We start from the raw sequence: 16,498 nt of genomic DNA, 5'->3' as shown, positions 1-16,498 counted from the left end.
TAAAACGATGCAGACAAGACGTTTAAGACCAACTGACAACGTCAGCTGAACAGGACGCAGGACAAAATCATCGAATACAGCCGGATACAAGATGCCAGGCTGCGCTAACGATGAGGAAATTTCCCCATTCACACGCGACAACGATGCGCTCCGTTCGATTACGATTCAGGTACCCCAGCCCATTGTGGTCGAACCACAATGGTAACAGTAAACAGCAGGGCTCCCCTGGGGCCCTGTGAACCCCAACACCCGTGTCCGGCACAGGGCTGGGCGCTCACTGCTAATCTTAGGCCAGCTAGGTTCGACTGGATGTTGGAAAGCGGGGTGATTAACCCCAGGTGAAATAGCAGCGGGGTACCCGCCCCAGGAGATCCAAAGCGGCGAACAGGATCCCGGGAAGTGCCCGGAGCCGGCCGGGCGGGGCGGGGCGGGGCGGGGCTGGTCGGAGCGAGGCCACGCCCCCAGGCGCGTCCGTGTGCGTGGCTGGGGGCGCCGCGGAGAATCTCACTCCGCGATGCGGCGCCTGAGGACCGGACAGAGCGGCGGCCTGGTAGTCCTCACCCCGCGGGTCGGCGCTTCCACCGCCAGGCCCCGCCGCCTCGCGACTTAAGAGCGCGCAGCCCCGCGGCTCTACTCGCGTTCTGCCCCCAGAACACTGCACATCCCGACGCCCCCACGCGTGCTCCTTGCGCGAGTCCGGCCCCGCCTACGACGTGCCCCCGCGCGCGGCGCCCCCCGCCCACCCGGCACGCCCAGCGGGCCTGGAGCCGCTCAGCGGGCTTGGAGCCGCCCGGCGGGCCCAAGCGACCCTCACGGTGGCACCGTTCTCCGCCGCTCGCCGCCATGGACGTGTACCCCCCGCACCGGCTGGGGCAGTCCCGCGCACGGTCTCCCGGCGGCCCCGGCCGCGGGGCGCCCTCTGTCAGGTACGGGGTGCCGAGGGCTCAGAGGTGCGGCAGGGCCGGGGGTGCGGGTTGTCGGGGTCCGGCGACGTCTTCCGCCGCTGGGCGTGGCCCGACATGGCGTCTTTTTCCCTGAACGGTTCCCTCAGGAACGTTTCTGCAGGAACGATGCCCTGTGGAGAGGTTCCCACAATGGCTTCCCTGCGAAGACCACCCCTACTCCAGAATGTTTTTCACCTGATTTCCCCTATAGAGAACCCCACAGTAGCTTCTCTGTGGATAACTAACCTGCCTTCCCTGTAAGAATGTTTCCCCAAAAGGGCTACCTATGGAAATTTGCCTCCCCCCAGCAGAGCTGCCCCCCTGCACAGACTCCCCAAATAGGTTTCCCTAGAAACGGCTCATCTGTAACGCCCCCTACATAGGTGGTCTCAGCTAGAACCTTTCCCTTGGCAATGACTTCTCTTTTTCTCCCCCCCCCCCCAGATCCCCCTGTCGTTCTCGGTCTTCTCGCACACACCCCAACCCCCAACCCTAACCCCCACCAACCGTGTCTTCCCGGTTGCACCTTCCCCACCTTCCTCTGCCCAAGCCTGCTTAGGCGCCCCTTTACTCCACACTGGGGAGCTCAGGTTATGAGGAAGATGTAAGTTGTTAGGGAAAATTAACTGGATGCATACAAAAGGAGGCCTAGAACCCCTGAAAGCAGTGCACCCCCTGACCCCTGATTCTAAAGACCGTCCAGTGTGCATCGGTAAGGGGAAGGTAATCTTGGGGGAGGTCCTCATCCGTTTCCGATATCGGAAGATCATTTCTGATTTTTTGTTCTGCGTGCCTTTGGGGCTGACCTTGATATTCTGGGCTTTGTTTGTGTTGCAGCTGGTATGGGGCAGCCAGTGCAGTGTGGTGGTTGGAATGATGGAGGAGTTGCGGCAGGGAGGGAGGAGAGGAATAAACTTTGGTACTGCTAAACTGTTAAGCCAGAAGAGGGTGTTTTGTTTGTTTTTGCATTTCTCTCTTATGACCCCATAGCAAGGCAAATATGGTATCTGTCCTTGAAAACAGGTTGTCAGTTTACATGAAGGGGCTTTTCGTACATCCTAGTTATGGCATTTAAGGTATTATATTGGAAACTTTTTGTTTGCACAGCCTCAGTTATTTTTGCTTTGTATTGTTTTAACTCCACCGTATTTCTGGAGAGCAAGAACTCTTAAGAGCCCTGTCCCTCTCTTCCTGTCATTTCTTATCTCCCCTCCACCCCTCCAGCAACTAGTGCATCTTTGTTGAGTGAATAAAGGATGGGGTGGAGTTAAATACCGAGGGTTGCGTTTGAGAATCCTCATTTGCTTCTAATTTGGCAGGTGATTCTGTCCGAAGCCCTGCACTGCCCTTCAGTGGAATTCACTGTACCCTTTACAGTTCCAAGAGTTTAGCAGCTTATGGTAACGTTTCTGGCAGTTAGAAAATATTGAACTTTATATAATATGAACAAAAACTGCACAGGATACTTTAGAATCTGGAGCAGCCATCCGTTAAATCTAGACACTGTGTAGAGTTGGGATTTATTCCAGATCATCTTGAGTTTAGGAATCTTTAATCTGAGATATTTAGAAAAAAAGAAAACACACACACACAACTTTTTCCCCCACTAAAATCTAAAAAAAATTACTCCCATGTTTGTAGTAGCATGAAAGTTTGCTGCTTTTTTCTTTTTTTTAGTAGTGTTTTTATGTTAAAGGTTAATGTTAACTGACTTTACTAACTGTACACTGATTCTTCATCTAAAGGTCTGAATGAAATTTGTTAGATTACAGACAAAGGGGAGTGGAAGGAATTCCAAGTCCTGGCTGTTCTGTACCTATGGTAAAAAAAAATTGGTGCAAATTCTCCTTTTCCTCACCTTTACAAAGCTGAGCAGGTTTTTCTCACCCATGCAAGTCTTCCCTGACTTCTGACATTGAACATTTCTAGCAGGATTATGTTCAGCACTTTCCAGTCATCCATATTTAGCTTCTTTGCTGTTTTCTCACTTCAGTGATGAAAGAGGCAGGCCTAACTAGTGAAGTTACATTCCTAAAGACCTATAGATAGTACTTGGCAGGCGTGTGTTCTCTCCTATCAGTGGGGTTACTTTCACAGATGGAAAATAGAGATAGGAGTTAGGACTGTTGCTCAGAACTAGAAGTTTCTTTTTATTGATCTGGTAGTGTTGGCACTGTCCATCACCTGTCTCTGGGTTCTGTGTCCAGAGCATGTGGTAGAGTTATACTTGCTTACCCCCTTGAAGTTGGCATGGAATTTTCCTTTTCAGTTGTTTTTGGTGAATGAAATGTACGCAAAAAAAAATGTGTATATTCTTTATAGTAAGAGCTTCTAGAGTGTCATTTCCCACTCTCTTTCCTTCTGTTGTGGTGACTGTGGTACTTCTGATGGTGGCTAGTCTATTAGTCTCGAACCTAGACCCGTCTTCCAGGTGACCTACTTTTGACATGTAGGATGAACAAGAAGTAAACCTTTGTTATTTCAAGTCACTGAGATTTTGGAACTACTACCAAGTAGGTAACTATGTGGACTTGCACTGAGGAAATGCAAGTGGAAATAACAAATGAAACTTGTGGAAATAGCTAAAGTATGCTTTCCTACTTTCCTTCTGCAGAGGAATCCATTCTTACTTGGGAGTTTAACAGTTAAATTTCACTGCCTCTTTATGCAAATAATGCAACATATACCATTGTTATGTTACAGATTCAGGATAAGTCAGACCCCCCCCTTCCCTGAGGAGCTCCTTTGTAAGTGAAGACAAAACAGTAAAAATTGTTATACAGAGTAGGAAGAAATAACTACTGAGGAAGAAATAGGGCTGAAGGAATAATGATGTAAGAGTATAATCAGCTTTGGGCTCACAAGCTAGAAGGGTGGAGTTTTTATTTACTGATACCAGGAATAATGGAAGAAGGACAGGTTTGTGGAGAAATAGAGCTCAATTTTGGCTGTGTTCATTTTGAGTTGCCTAATAGATATCTAAGAGGAGACACTGAATAGGCAGATAGGTTTGTTAGTCTGGAGCTCAAAAGAGAGATTAGGACTGGAAATGCCATCCATATGCTGATGATGCTCAGATTTTTTTTTTTTTTAAAGCAGTGAGACTAGTTAGTGATATAGGGAGTAAATGTAGACAGAGAAAAGGGGCAACATGTAACACACTAAGTAATTCAGCGTTTAGAGGTAAGGATGATGAGAAGATACAGGAAAAAAATGGAGATGTCTCTCAAATTCTGAGAAATCGTTTCTTGTCTTTGAGGTAAGAAGAATCAAGGACAATCTTGGAAAACCAAATGATGAATATTGTTCATGACTGAAGAAAACTAAGACTAGATTTGATACTATGGAAGTTGGGGGTGACCTTAACAACATTTTTGGTGCAGTAGTTCAAGAGAAGAGAGAAATTGGACAGTGAGTATAATCATAGTGATGTTTGAAGGGAGAGCTGACTATTAGCACTATGGCTAGAAGGGCACAAAGTATTAAGAGGGTGCTTGTTTTTAAGTGGACAGCTATTAAAGAACATATTTGTAAGTTATCGGAATAATGGAGTACAGAGAAGCAAACTGATTGAAGAGAAAGGACATTTGTAGCTGTGAAGTCCTTGGTATGTGAGCGTGAGTGGCATCTCGGACATAAATGGATGTGTTGGCTTCAGGTTAGATGCATGAGTGGATAGTTCCTCTGCAGTGGGTTATATGGGCCCAGACGCTGATGCTTTTTTTGGTTGGTGAAGAGTGGGGATGTGTTGGAAGTTTGAGGGGCAAGAAAAGGTGGGGTTTCATCCAGGAGTACAGAGGGCAAGGGAAGATTAAATAAGCCACCATGTCAGGATTGCCAGGCAGCGCCGAGTGCCCTTTTGGTGTGGTCGTGGAGACCCAGCTACCAGGCTGTGTGCTTTTCCCTCATCTGTGTTGTGCAGCTTGGAAGTCGGCACTGAGGGAGGGAGTGACCAAGGTAGGATGGAGGACAGCATTGCTGGAAAACAGGACTGAAGCATGGAGAGGAAGGAGAGTGGAAGGATTATCTCAGTGTGCATTGAATTAACATGAATTAAGGTGGAGTAGTTAAACCAAAAGAGACAGTGATGCAGAAACCAAAAATCTTTAGGGAATGGATAGGACTGAATGACTCATATCTGTAGTAACAGGAGGGATACTAGGCAGTTATTGTTTGGTAGCATGAAGAAATCATCCCCCCCCCAAAAAAAAAAACACAAATAAAAACAGCAGAAGATATGAATTTCCAGTAGGCAGTTATTGTTTGGTAGCATGAAGAAATCATCCTCCCCCTCCCCCCCCAAAAAAAAACACAAACAAAAACAGCAGAAGATATGAATTTCCAGATTAAAAGGACTCTCCAAGACAATTGTGCCATGATACAATATCATGAAATTTTCTAGGACTATGAATAGGCAAAAGAATTTATCAACAAATCACATAAATAGGGTCGAGAATCATGATTGGAAATTAAAAGAAATGGAGCAAGCAGTACCTTCTGAAAGAAAATAGATTCCAACTCAGATTTCTGTGTCCATCCTAACTGTCAGGCAGGTGTGAGGGAAGGAAAAATTCATCTTAAACATCTTAAAGTTTGAGTTTCCACGCACTGCCTGTTATGAAGGCACTGGCCCTCCCTGGTCGTGCAGTGGGTTAAAGCACTGCACTGAGAAGCTTAAGCCATTTCCACAATGAGTTCGATCCCACTGCCCTGGAGGTGACCACATGGCGCGGCAGACCTCTCCTGACCTGACCGCTGCTCCCCTCAACAGTGTACTTCGTCCATCTGCCTGTTCTGCTCCCCGCTCTGTCTCTGGTGAATCCTCTCACCCTCCGCATCTCTGGCCTGTAACCCAGTTCTATATGAATGAATAAATAAATCTTTAAAAAAAAAAAAAAGGCACTGGCGGGTGAGTTCTAACAAAATAAACTGATTAAGGGGTTCTTGTGCTGGGGTTCCCTGACTCCAGGCACAGGTGAGATTTCTTCCTCAGTACAAGACTTATTGACTCTTGCTCTAGGACATAGATGGATGTGTTGACTTCAGGATAGATACATGAGTAGATATTTCCATTTGTTACCCATGGAAATTATTAAAGCACTAGGACCATTTTTAAAAAAAATAAATATTTATTTATGCATACAGAACTGGGGTACAGGCCAGAGGTTCAGGGGTAGTGAGAGGATTCACCAGAGATATAGTGGGGAGCTGAACAGGCAGATCAACATGAAGTACATTGCTGAGGGGAGCAGTGGATGAGACGGGAGAGGTCTGATTACCCCCCTGGCTGGGGATCCAGCTTGTGCCCAAGTGGCTGTGATTAGGTTCCTACTGCTGTGCTTCAACCCATTGCGCCCCCAGGGAAGGCCCCTGCTCTGGGACCATTTTTACTGCCATTGCCAACGTTGCTTAGATCAATGTTTGGCACATAGTCAGCACTCACTGTGAACTTCTGTTAGCTGCTATGAAACTGTTTGTGGGCCCTCTCTGGTGGTGCAGCGGGTTGGGGTGCAGCACCGTGAAGCTGACAGTGGCGGCTTAGGTGCCAGTTCGATTCCCACCCCAGAGGTGATCCACATGGCCATGGCGTGGCAGACCTCTCCTGACCCACCCCTACTCCCCTCAGCAGTGTGCTTAGTCCATCTACCTGTTCTGCTCCCCACTCTGTCTCTGGTGAATCCTGTCACTGCCCCTGCACCTCTGGCCTCTACCCTACTACTCTATGCATAAAAAAAAAAACAAAAAAAAAAAACAAAAAAACTGCTTGCACTAATTATTTATTGAGTAAACAGAGAATAATTATAGGTGGAAGCTGTGAGCTATGTTAAATTTCATGGGTGTTCAGAGGTTGAAGAATCATAGTTAATAGAAGAATTCTAGGTTTAACTTTTGTCTCCCTTCATCTGTTTCAATACAACGTATAGAAAATGAAGAGTCAGAGTTGTGAGCAGATGTTCATGGTAGTGATGTTTTATCGAGAGCACTTTAACAAAGCCTCACAAAGGCAGATTCTCTCTTAAGGTGTTGTTTATTGACTAATTGCCAATACTCATTCTCCTTTGGTTTAACAGATATGTGGAAGTAATAATCGTTGTTGTACAGATAGTCCCTGCCTTAAGAAAACTGAAAATGCAAAGCAAGACTATGACCCTGTATGTATGAAAATGTAAAGTTTCACCCTCTGATGTGCTTGCTTGGATGCTAGCCCAGGAAGCTGGCGTAGTGCTTATAGCAGCAAAAGTAGGATTTGCCTAGGTAAGCTCTTCGGGTTTTGTTTCTGGCTCAGGGGTAGAAATCCATCTTACCTGCTTTTTCACTTCTGCACGGGATGAGCTAAGTACTAAGGACTCTTTCTTAGCAAGTATACCATGTCATAAATAGCACACAATATCTTGACAGTATTTCCTAGCTCTGGGACTCTTCTCTGATGTTCTGACTTTTGGAGAAGGAGTAGTGAGTGAAATGCAGATGTGCTCAACAGTTACATAGCTTAATTTTTCATTGGTTTAGCCTTGAACTTTTAAAAAAAAGAAAAAGCATAGCTTGCAACTTGGTTGTTTTAAACTGTTATCTGTAATTCTAAGCCCTAGTTTGAGGAAAAGTCAGCTCATTTGGTACACTTTTTGCTTACAACTTATTTTGAAGTAATTTTAGATTTATAGATGAGTATGTTCCTCAAAACCCTTGGCCCGCTTCCTCTAATGTTAACATCTTAACATGTAACCATGGTACATTTACCAAAACTAAGAAATTGATAGTGACATAGGAGTTTACTTAGTAAAGTTTTGTTTACTTAGTGTTTGAAACTCCAGACTTCATTTGGATTTCCCCAGGTTTTCTGTTAGTGGTGTTTTTCTATATCAAGTTTCAATACCAACTCCACATTGCATTTAGATTTGGTATGCTTTCAGTAAGTCATGGGAAGTAATTGTACATGCTTTATGAATGAAGATTTGTGAAATGGACTTTACAAAGAGCAGATTGTGTGAGGAAAATCTGCAGCAAGATGAAAATGAAAAATAAGATACTGTTACATTGAAACATAGTGAACAGACTTCCAGATGACATTTCCCCCTGTGGTGGGCAGTCATTTTTTACAGTTCTTGAATTTAGTTTGTAGAGTGTCTTAATGTATCCCAATTCATAAACAGGTATGGACATGAATTGCAGTGGGGCCCAAGTATTAACAGTTTTAGGTAAGATGGCCCGTAGTTAGGAACTATGTTTGGCAGCTGGTGAAAGATGCTTCACAATAATGACTTGACTTTGGAGTTTATTCTCTCTTGCAAAAGATATCTGTCTAGAGAAGCAGGCCGATTCTGGTATAAAATAATTGGATAGCCAAGATTCTGCCATGAGAATAGTCACCTCTGTTAATGTTTCACATTAATTACCTGGCTTCATTTTCTCATATCAACGCTCCTTCCCCAAGGCCAGGAAAATGTTTGTTGTAGGCATAAGTCCACACTGTTCCTGTTTTGTGACTCTAGAGGCCATTTCTCTTCTATCTCTAAAATAGGAGATCCCTGAAGAAGGACTCCTGTTGGCCTGACTTGCTCCTGGGTAAAGCCATGATTGGATGCTGTTGTTGAGAAGGGGCACAAGGTGTGCTACCAGGCAAGACAGATGCAAGCATGTTGAGTACATTAGCACATGTTCCGAAATTTGCGTGATCCTAGTACCAGGCTAGGAGAGCAGCATAAAGAAGACAAATGCAAAAATTTTAAGTGAAATCATAGTTAATTAAATCTAACAGTATGGTAAAACAGCAGAACTACTTCAAGCACAAGTAGAATTTGACTCAGAAATCCAAGATATTAGGATTTTTATATTAATGAAATTAAGACTAATAGATACCACCTAAAAATGACTTAAAGTTTTAACATTTGTCGCTGATTTAAACAAGTTAACTTAATAAGGTTTCATTTAATATAAGCTGTAGAAATATCATCTGTTGCCTGCATTGTTGTAGTTGACGCAGTTGGTCTGACTTGGTCTCCCAGATTTAGTTCTTCTCTCCCTTTGATTCATTTTCAATACAGCAAATAGAGTGATTTTATTAAAATGTAAGTCATTTCAAAAAAGTTATCCCTGCTTTTAAAAACAAAGTAAAGATTCAGATCACTAACCTAAGCTGGTCTCCGCCCTTTGTTTCCTTTCATTTCCTACTGTTCTTTTCCCCCCTTCATCTGCTCCAGCACAGATCCCAGAGGCCTCTTTCATCGGGTTTTGCATTTGCTGTGTAGCTTGCGCTCTTACGCTTGCAGGTCTTCATGGAAATGATTTTCATGATCTCCTTAAAATTGAAATCCATCCTCCTCTTAGGACTTATCACCATATGACAAATGTATTTTATTTATTTATATTATTTCTTCCTCATTCTATATCCCCTTCACCTCCCTAAAATGTAAAATGTGAGTTCTGAGATCTTCATCCCCAAATTTTTTGCCTTTTTGTCCATTGCTCAATCCCCAATGTTCTGAGCAAAAAACACAAAACACATAGTAGGTACTCACTAAAAGCTTGATAAATTAATGTGTTGGACTAAAAGCTGTAGGTTTTGAAACAGAGAAAGTAAAACTGCTTTGATTTCACTGCTTGGAAAACTATGACAATAGAGAAAGTTGGAACTAATAAGGATTTAGCAAGTTGCTTAAAAAATGTAACGATTCAAGATACCTGTCAAAATGAGAACAAAAACCATAGAACAAAACTATTAGTAGGAATCAACCTAATAAGGAATATATGTAAGACCTGTAGAAATAAAAATATAAAATTTGACAAAAGGAGTTCAAACAGGAAAGGAATGAATGGATGGACATGGTATTCCTGAGTAAAGAACTCACTAGTGTCTAAATTCAGTATGATCACAATACAAATTCTCTCAAAGAATTTTTGTGGAACTTGACAATTTGATTTTATACTTCATCATAAAAAACAGAAAAGCCTTGGGATGTTTGAAACAACAATAAAAGGATTTGTTTTATCAAGTATAAAAATAATCCTGGGCCCTCCCTGGTGGCACAGTGGGCTAAAGCAGAGCACAAAGAAGCTTAAGCCACTTCCGCATGAGTTCGATCCCCGCCTGCCCCGGAGGAGATCCACATGGTGTGGCAGACCTCTCCTGACCTGCCCGCTGCTCCCCTCAGCAGTGTACTTTGTCGATCTGCCTGTTCTGCTCCCCACTTTGTCTCTGGTGAAGCCTCTCACCCTCCACATCTTTGTCCTGTACCCCAGTTCTGTACAAATAAATCTTTAAAAAAAAAAAAATCCATATACTCAACCTTGTGATCATGTTTGGATCTTGATTTTTTCACTTGGTCATCTAGCACATCTAGATTCTGAGTCTGAATCCAAGAGAAGTCAGAAGTAAAATACAGTTTACAAGCAGCATGTTTGACATAAACATTGTTATTGGGTCCACTGAGTCTAAAGGAGGAACTTTTTTTTTTTAAAGATTTATTTATTTGTGCATACAGAACTGGGGTACAGGTCAGAGGCTCAGGGGTGGTGAGAGGCTTCGCCAGAGACAGAGTGGGGAGCAGAACAGGCAGATCAACGAAGTACACTGCTGAGAGGAGCAGTGGGCGGGTCAGGAGAGGTCTGCCACGCCATGTGGTCACCTTTGGGGCAGGCGGGGATGGAACTCATGCAGAAGTGGCTTTAGCTTCTTAGTGCTGTGCTTTAACCCGCTGCGCCACCAGGGAGGGCCAAAAAGGAGGAACTTTTTAAATTTACTTATTTATATATACAGAACTGGGGTACACGCCAGAGATGCAGGGGCAGTGAGAGGATTCACCAGAGAGAGAGTGGGGAGCAGAACAGGCAGATCAATGGATGAAGTACACTGCTGAGGGGAGCAGTGGGCGAGACAGAAGTCCGCTGTGCCATGTGGGTCACCTCCCTGCCCAGGGTTCACACTTGCGCTGAAGCAGTTGTGGCTAGCTTAGTAGTGCTATGCTTGAATTGGCTCCACCAGGGAGACCCCTACAGGAGGAACTTTGTGAAGTGGTTGACCACAGGCCATCCACATAGGATTGGCAGCCATGCTACAAGAAGCTAGAAGCCGGTGCTGTTGCTAGATTTGAGGTATATTTTTTAAAAAATTAATTGGATGACTAAGCAGCAGAGTTCATAGTGCTGACTTCTTAGGATGATGATTAATGAAGACAAGTTTTGTATGTAATATTCCATTTTTTCATGAACAGAGGAAAATTAATATTTTATATGCATAATTCAAGAAAGCACTGACATAAAGAAAAGCAATATGCCACAACATTAATGCTGGATTTTGGGAATATGAGTGGGTGATTGTGGTTTTCTTTATACTTACCAGGGTTATTTTTTTTGAGTTTTGAAATCGCTTCATTGAGATATAGTTTACTCGTATATGAACAATTCAGTGGTTTTAGTATATTCACAGGTTGTGCAAACAACATGACAGTCTAGTGTAGAATGTTTTTGTCAGTCCTATAGGAAATCTGTCCCCATCAGTGCTCAATTCCCATTGCCCTGAAGACTATTTAGCCCAAACCTTAAGCAATCACTGAAATATTTTCTGTCACCAGGGTTATTTTTTAATAGGTTTTTTAAAATAGTTGTGTTAATAAGTAAATATTTCAGCAAGTGACAGCTTTAATGGTTTCGTAACAAATAATAGGCCATTTCTGGTTAAAAATTAAAATTGGGAACTAAGACAATATACAAAGCAAAAAAGACTTTAGTTCTCACCATTTGACATGAAAGTAGGAGACAGTATTTAGGATAGTGTTCTATTCTGAAAGGGGGAAGTCTATACTTTTTATGTTTCCACTTTATTTGGCCAGTATACTTGTGTAAAGAAGCTCTTTTTGTTCTTGTTTTCAGTATTGTCTGGGCTTTCCACAGCAGTAGTGGGGGAGCTGTTTGTTTCCTAGTCACATGGCCTATTCATGCTTTTTGTCACTGGCTGGTTATAAGTTTGAAAACCAAAGAGCTCTTGGTAACATTGGCAGTCAGTCAGCCAACTGTGCAGAGGGTTGGGAAATGGGCCAAAGAACTAACTTGGTGAAGTATTTCTAGTGCAGAGAGTGACTGCAAGATCAGTCTTCCATTAAACATGAAGAAGTGGGCAGGGCACCCATTTTCCAGGGAAGGAAGTTTTCTGTCTTTACTCTTGGTGTCTTGAAGTTTCTGTTTTGCCTCTTGTAAAACCCTAAGTTATGTCTCCCTGAGTCTCTGAAATTTTATTATAAAAATGTTCAGACAGTACAGAAACAAAGAAAATGAATACTTATTATACCCACCACTTAGATAAAGCATTTTAAAACATTTTACATATATGCATTATTTTTTTCCACGTGCTGCTTTTCTATTAAACCTTTTTCAAATTGCAGATACCATGTCACTTCACTATGTAGTACTGCCTTGTGCATTTGTTTAAAAAACATTCTCCTATGTAACCTCAATAAAATTATCTCATGAAAATTAACAGTAATTCCATAATGTCCTCAAATACTCAGTCCAGTTTCACATATTTCCAGATGAGAGGGATGTTGTCCGTTGTTTTTTTTTTCCCTAATCAAAATAAGGTTCATATTTTGCATTTTGTTTTTATTAATCTTTAACCTGTTCTTTGTTTCCTTTTTATTTGGCATTGCCTTTTTTTAACCTAAAATTTTAAAAAATTGTGTTAAAATACGTTAACAAAATTTGCCATCTTAACAGTTTTTTTAAAAAAATTACTTATTTATGCATACAGAACTGGGGTACAGACCAGAGGTGCAGGGGTGGTGAGAGGACTCACCAGAGACAGAGTGGGGAGCAGAACAGGCAGATCGACGAAGCATACTGCTGAGGGGAGCATGGGGTCAGGGAGGTCTGCCGCGCCACGTTGGAGGCTGGGATCAAACTCATGCTGAAGTGGCTTTAGCTTCTTAGTGCTGTGCTTTAACCCACTGTGCCACCAGGGAGGGCCCATCTTAACATTTTTTAAGTGTACAATTTAGTGGTATTAAGTATATTCACATTCTTCTGCTACACACTATTACTCATATACAAAACTGTTTTCACCTTGCAAATCTGAAACTTTGTACCAATGAGACACTAATTTCCCACTATGTTCTTCCAGCCTCTGATAATCACTACTCTGTCTCTAAGAATTTGACTAAGCTAGGCACATCATAAAAATGGATTCATACATTTTTTTGTGCTTTTGTGACTTGTTTCAGGTAGGATAATGTCTGCAAGAGTTATTCCTGTTGAAACATTTCAGAATTTTCTTTTTAAGGCTGAATGATATTCCATTGTATGTATGTACTACATTTTGCTTACATATTCATCTGTCTATCCTACTTGACTTTTGACTATTGTGACTGACGCTGCTAATGCACAGGGTGTGCAAATACCTCTTCCAAGTCCCTGCTTTCAGTTCCTTTGGGTATATACTCAGAAGTAGAATTTCTGGATCATGTGGTAATGCTATTTTTATATTTTTGACGAGCTGTCAAATTGTTTTCCAAAGGGGCTGCACTATTTTATATTGCCACCAATGTTATATAGGGTTCCAGTTTCTCCCCATCCTTGCTCGTGCTTGTTATTTTGTCGTGTTAGTGACCATCCTAATTTGTGTGGGAGTAGTATCATTGTGGTTTTGATTTGCATTTCTTTAATGATTAGTGAACATCTTTTCATGTACTTATTGTTCATTTGTGTGTCTTTGAAGGAATGTCTGTTCAATCAATTCTATCAATATATGGTTTTGTGCTTTTCTTTTTCTTTAATCTGTTGATGTGATGTGTTACATTGATTGATTTACCAATAATGAACCAGCCTTGAATTCCAGGAATACGCCCCTCTTGATCATGGTGTATAGTTATTTATTTTTTAAATTTTATTTATTTATATAGAACTGGGGTATAGGCCAGAGGTGCAGGGGGTGATGAGAGGATTCACAAGAGACAGAGTGGGGAGCAGAACAGGCAGACTGATGAAGTACACTGCTGTGGAGAGCAGCAGCGAGATAGAGAGGTCTGCTGCGCCATGTGGGTCACCTCCCTGACCAGGGATTGAACTCGTGCTGGGGTAGCTACAGACAGCTTCATAGTGCTGTGCTTTAACCCATTGAGTCACCAGGGAGGGCCCATATTTTTTTATGTTGTTGAATTCTGTTTGCTAGTATTTTATTAGATTTTACTTTTTTTCCCTGGGTATTAGTCTGTGGGACTTTTTTTTTTTTAAAGATTTATTTATTTATGCATACAGAACTGGGGTACAGGCCAGAGATGCAGGGGCAGTAAGAGGCTTCACCAGAGACAGAGTGGGGAGCAGAACAGGCAGACTGATGAAGTACACTGCTGTGGAGAGCAGCGGGCGGGTCAGGAGAGGTCTGCCACGCCATGTGGTCCCCTCCGGAGCAGGCGGGAATTGAACTCATGCGGAAGTGGCTTTAGCTTCTCAGTGTTGTGCTTTAACCCGCTGCGCCACCAGGGAGGGCCCCAGTCTGTGGGACTTTTAGGAGTAGGCACTGTCTTTGTTTTGGTATTAGGTGGAAACCTGTTAACACCTTGAAGGAAGTTAGTGAAAATAAGCACTAAAATCATGGAGCAGTTGGCTTGGAACTTGGGAATATCAGAAAGAATTGTGGGGAGGATGAAGGGGGGAATACAAGGAGCAGAAATTGTGTTTAGCTGGATGATGTAGGTCAGTGTCTTGGAGATTATTCAGTGATGGGTGGTGATAAGGTCTGATTGTCATGGGTGAAACAGTTAGTATAGTTGGTTTGTGGGGAATCTTAGTTAATAATGATGTGGTGTGACTGGTGATGCGTTGATTATAGGGCATCATTAAATACGGGAGGATTAAGGAATGAGTAGTGGAGGCAAATCTTGCACCTGGAGCTGATAAGGGAACTGATAGATCAGTCTTATGTAGGAAACTGAGCCCCTCTCTCTGGAACTGCAGAGTTGAACAAGGGTTGGTATAGCCAGAATGGAGTTCCTGAGAAATAGTATCAATGTCTGGGAGCACTTCTCCTTACACTTTGGGGGGGGGGAGAGGGAGGGGATAATTCTAAGACCAAAGGAATAATAGATCTGCACAGAAATGAAAGTACCCGCTAATGAAACGCTAAGCGGTAGTTATAATGAATCAGAACTTAACTTTCCTAGATTCTTACACCAATTGTTGTTTATCTGCTTGATTTTTTATTTTTATTTTTAACAGGTTGATGGGGACCGGGGACCATAGGGCAAATAAGTGTGAAAGCTCTTTGTTGATGAACCTGAAAAATGAGAAGCCATAATAGGTCTTCTGGGTCATCTGCTGAGTCCCAGGCCTGTCTAACATGGCAAAGAACGGGCTTTGCTCCTTCCTCTTTTGAGCAAGCCATTGACTGCCTAGTTTGTAATCAACAGGTCACGTTCAGTCTTCCAACCAGTCTGCATAATCGCTTCCAGAAAGTGGAAGAGAAAGAAACTTTCCCCTCGTTTATAGTTCTGACACCAAAACCAGTCAAGGACCAGTTTCCTGTCTTGACAGTCACTCCTCCCCCTCCTCATGCCTTCTTACGCTCAGGGGGTATTTTCTGTTCTTGTTACAGCTGCAGCCGACTCCGCCATGTTCAGAGTATCCTGACCCAGAGCAGCAAGTCTAGACCTGATGGGATTCTCTGCATCCTAGGTCAGTGATTTTAAAAAGGTGGGACTCAGGGCTGAGGCATCTTGGCCTCTAGTCACAGGAAGCTGTTAAATATTGTCACTGAGATAAGCTGTGAGTTAATGTCTTTCTCCCACCCTTATTCCTCTGAAATCTGTTGCTGTTTTAGTTTAGTTTAGTTGCTGTTTTGGGAGAACTGTCAGAAAGATAGGGAATCCCTAGTAAAGAACAGGAGCATTGTACATTTACCTCATTGTTCCTCACAGACATCGTACACAGACCAGCGTTAACCCTTATTTACAGAGGAGGAAACACTAGGAGATAAAACAGATTTGCTCAAGACCATAGAATGGCAAGAACTGAACATTTTTTCATGATTAATCTAATTATTAATTCAATAATTATTAGTTATGTCAATTATTAATAATGAACAGAGCCTTCTAGCCATTCCAGACACCCAGTCCTGCTCCCTAGAGGTAACACTGTCAGCTATCTTTCTGTTTTTAAGAAACACAAATGGAAACATATTTTTGTTTAATTTTTTTAAAATATGTTATGCATAGTGCTTTAACCTAATTTAAAAATGTTTAACAGTATATCTTGGAAGCTTTTAATTACCAAATTAATCTTCTTTACCTCATTTTTATTTATATCCATAGTATTGAGCCTGAGAAGTGAAATTGTAGGTCAGATGGTTTGATTTTCTTAGAAGCCATTTTTTTCTTAGAAGCAAATTGCTATCAGTTTCTTTCCAGATATTTTGTGCATAATTTTTTCACTTCACACTTGCATTTAAATTTATGAGAGGTATTGTACAGAGTGGTTAAATCATGAACTCTGGAAATGTGTTTGAATCCCAGGTTCACCACTCACTTTGCCTAGAGATTAATAGTCTCCATAGGTAAACTTTGTGTTGGACT

At 42.5% G+C, this 16,498-nt stretch overlaps 1 protein-coding gene across 1 annotated transcript in view; it reads left to right on the top strand.

Moving 5' to 3' along the window:
- Window positions 1-740: 740 nt before the first annotated feature.
- LOC101637162 (chromosome unknown open reading frame, human C20orf194) overlaps window positions 741-16,498 on the top strand; it is a 97,809-nt gene continuing 82,051 nt past the window's right edge. The window contains exons 1-2 of the mRNA XM_012728271.1: window positions 741-926; window positions 15,523-15,602. Of these exons, the coding sequence (XP_012583725.1) occupies window positions 844-926; window positions 15,523-15,602 (163 nt within the window). The 5' untranslated portion in view covers window positions 741-843. The remainder of the gene's footprint in view (window positions 927-15,522; window positions 15,603-16,498) is intronic.

Source organism: Condylura cristata, unplaced genomic scaffold (genome assembly GCF_000260355.1).
Source record: "Condylura cristata isolate star-nosed mole 26May11 unplaced genomic scaffold, ConCri1.0 scaffold00022, whole genome shotgun sequence".
Lineage (NCBI taxonomy): Eukaryota > Metazoa > Chordata > Mammalia > Eulipotyphla > Talpidae > Condylura > Condylura cristata.
This window is presented reverse-complemented; position numbering and strand designations above follow the sequence as displayed.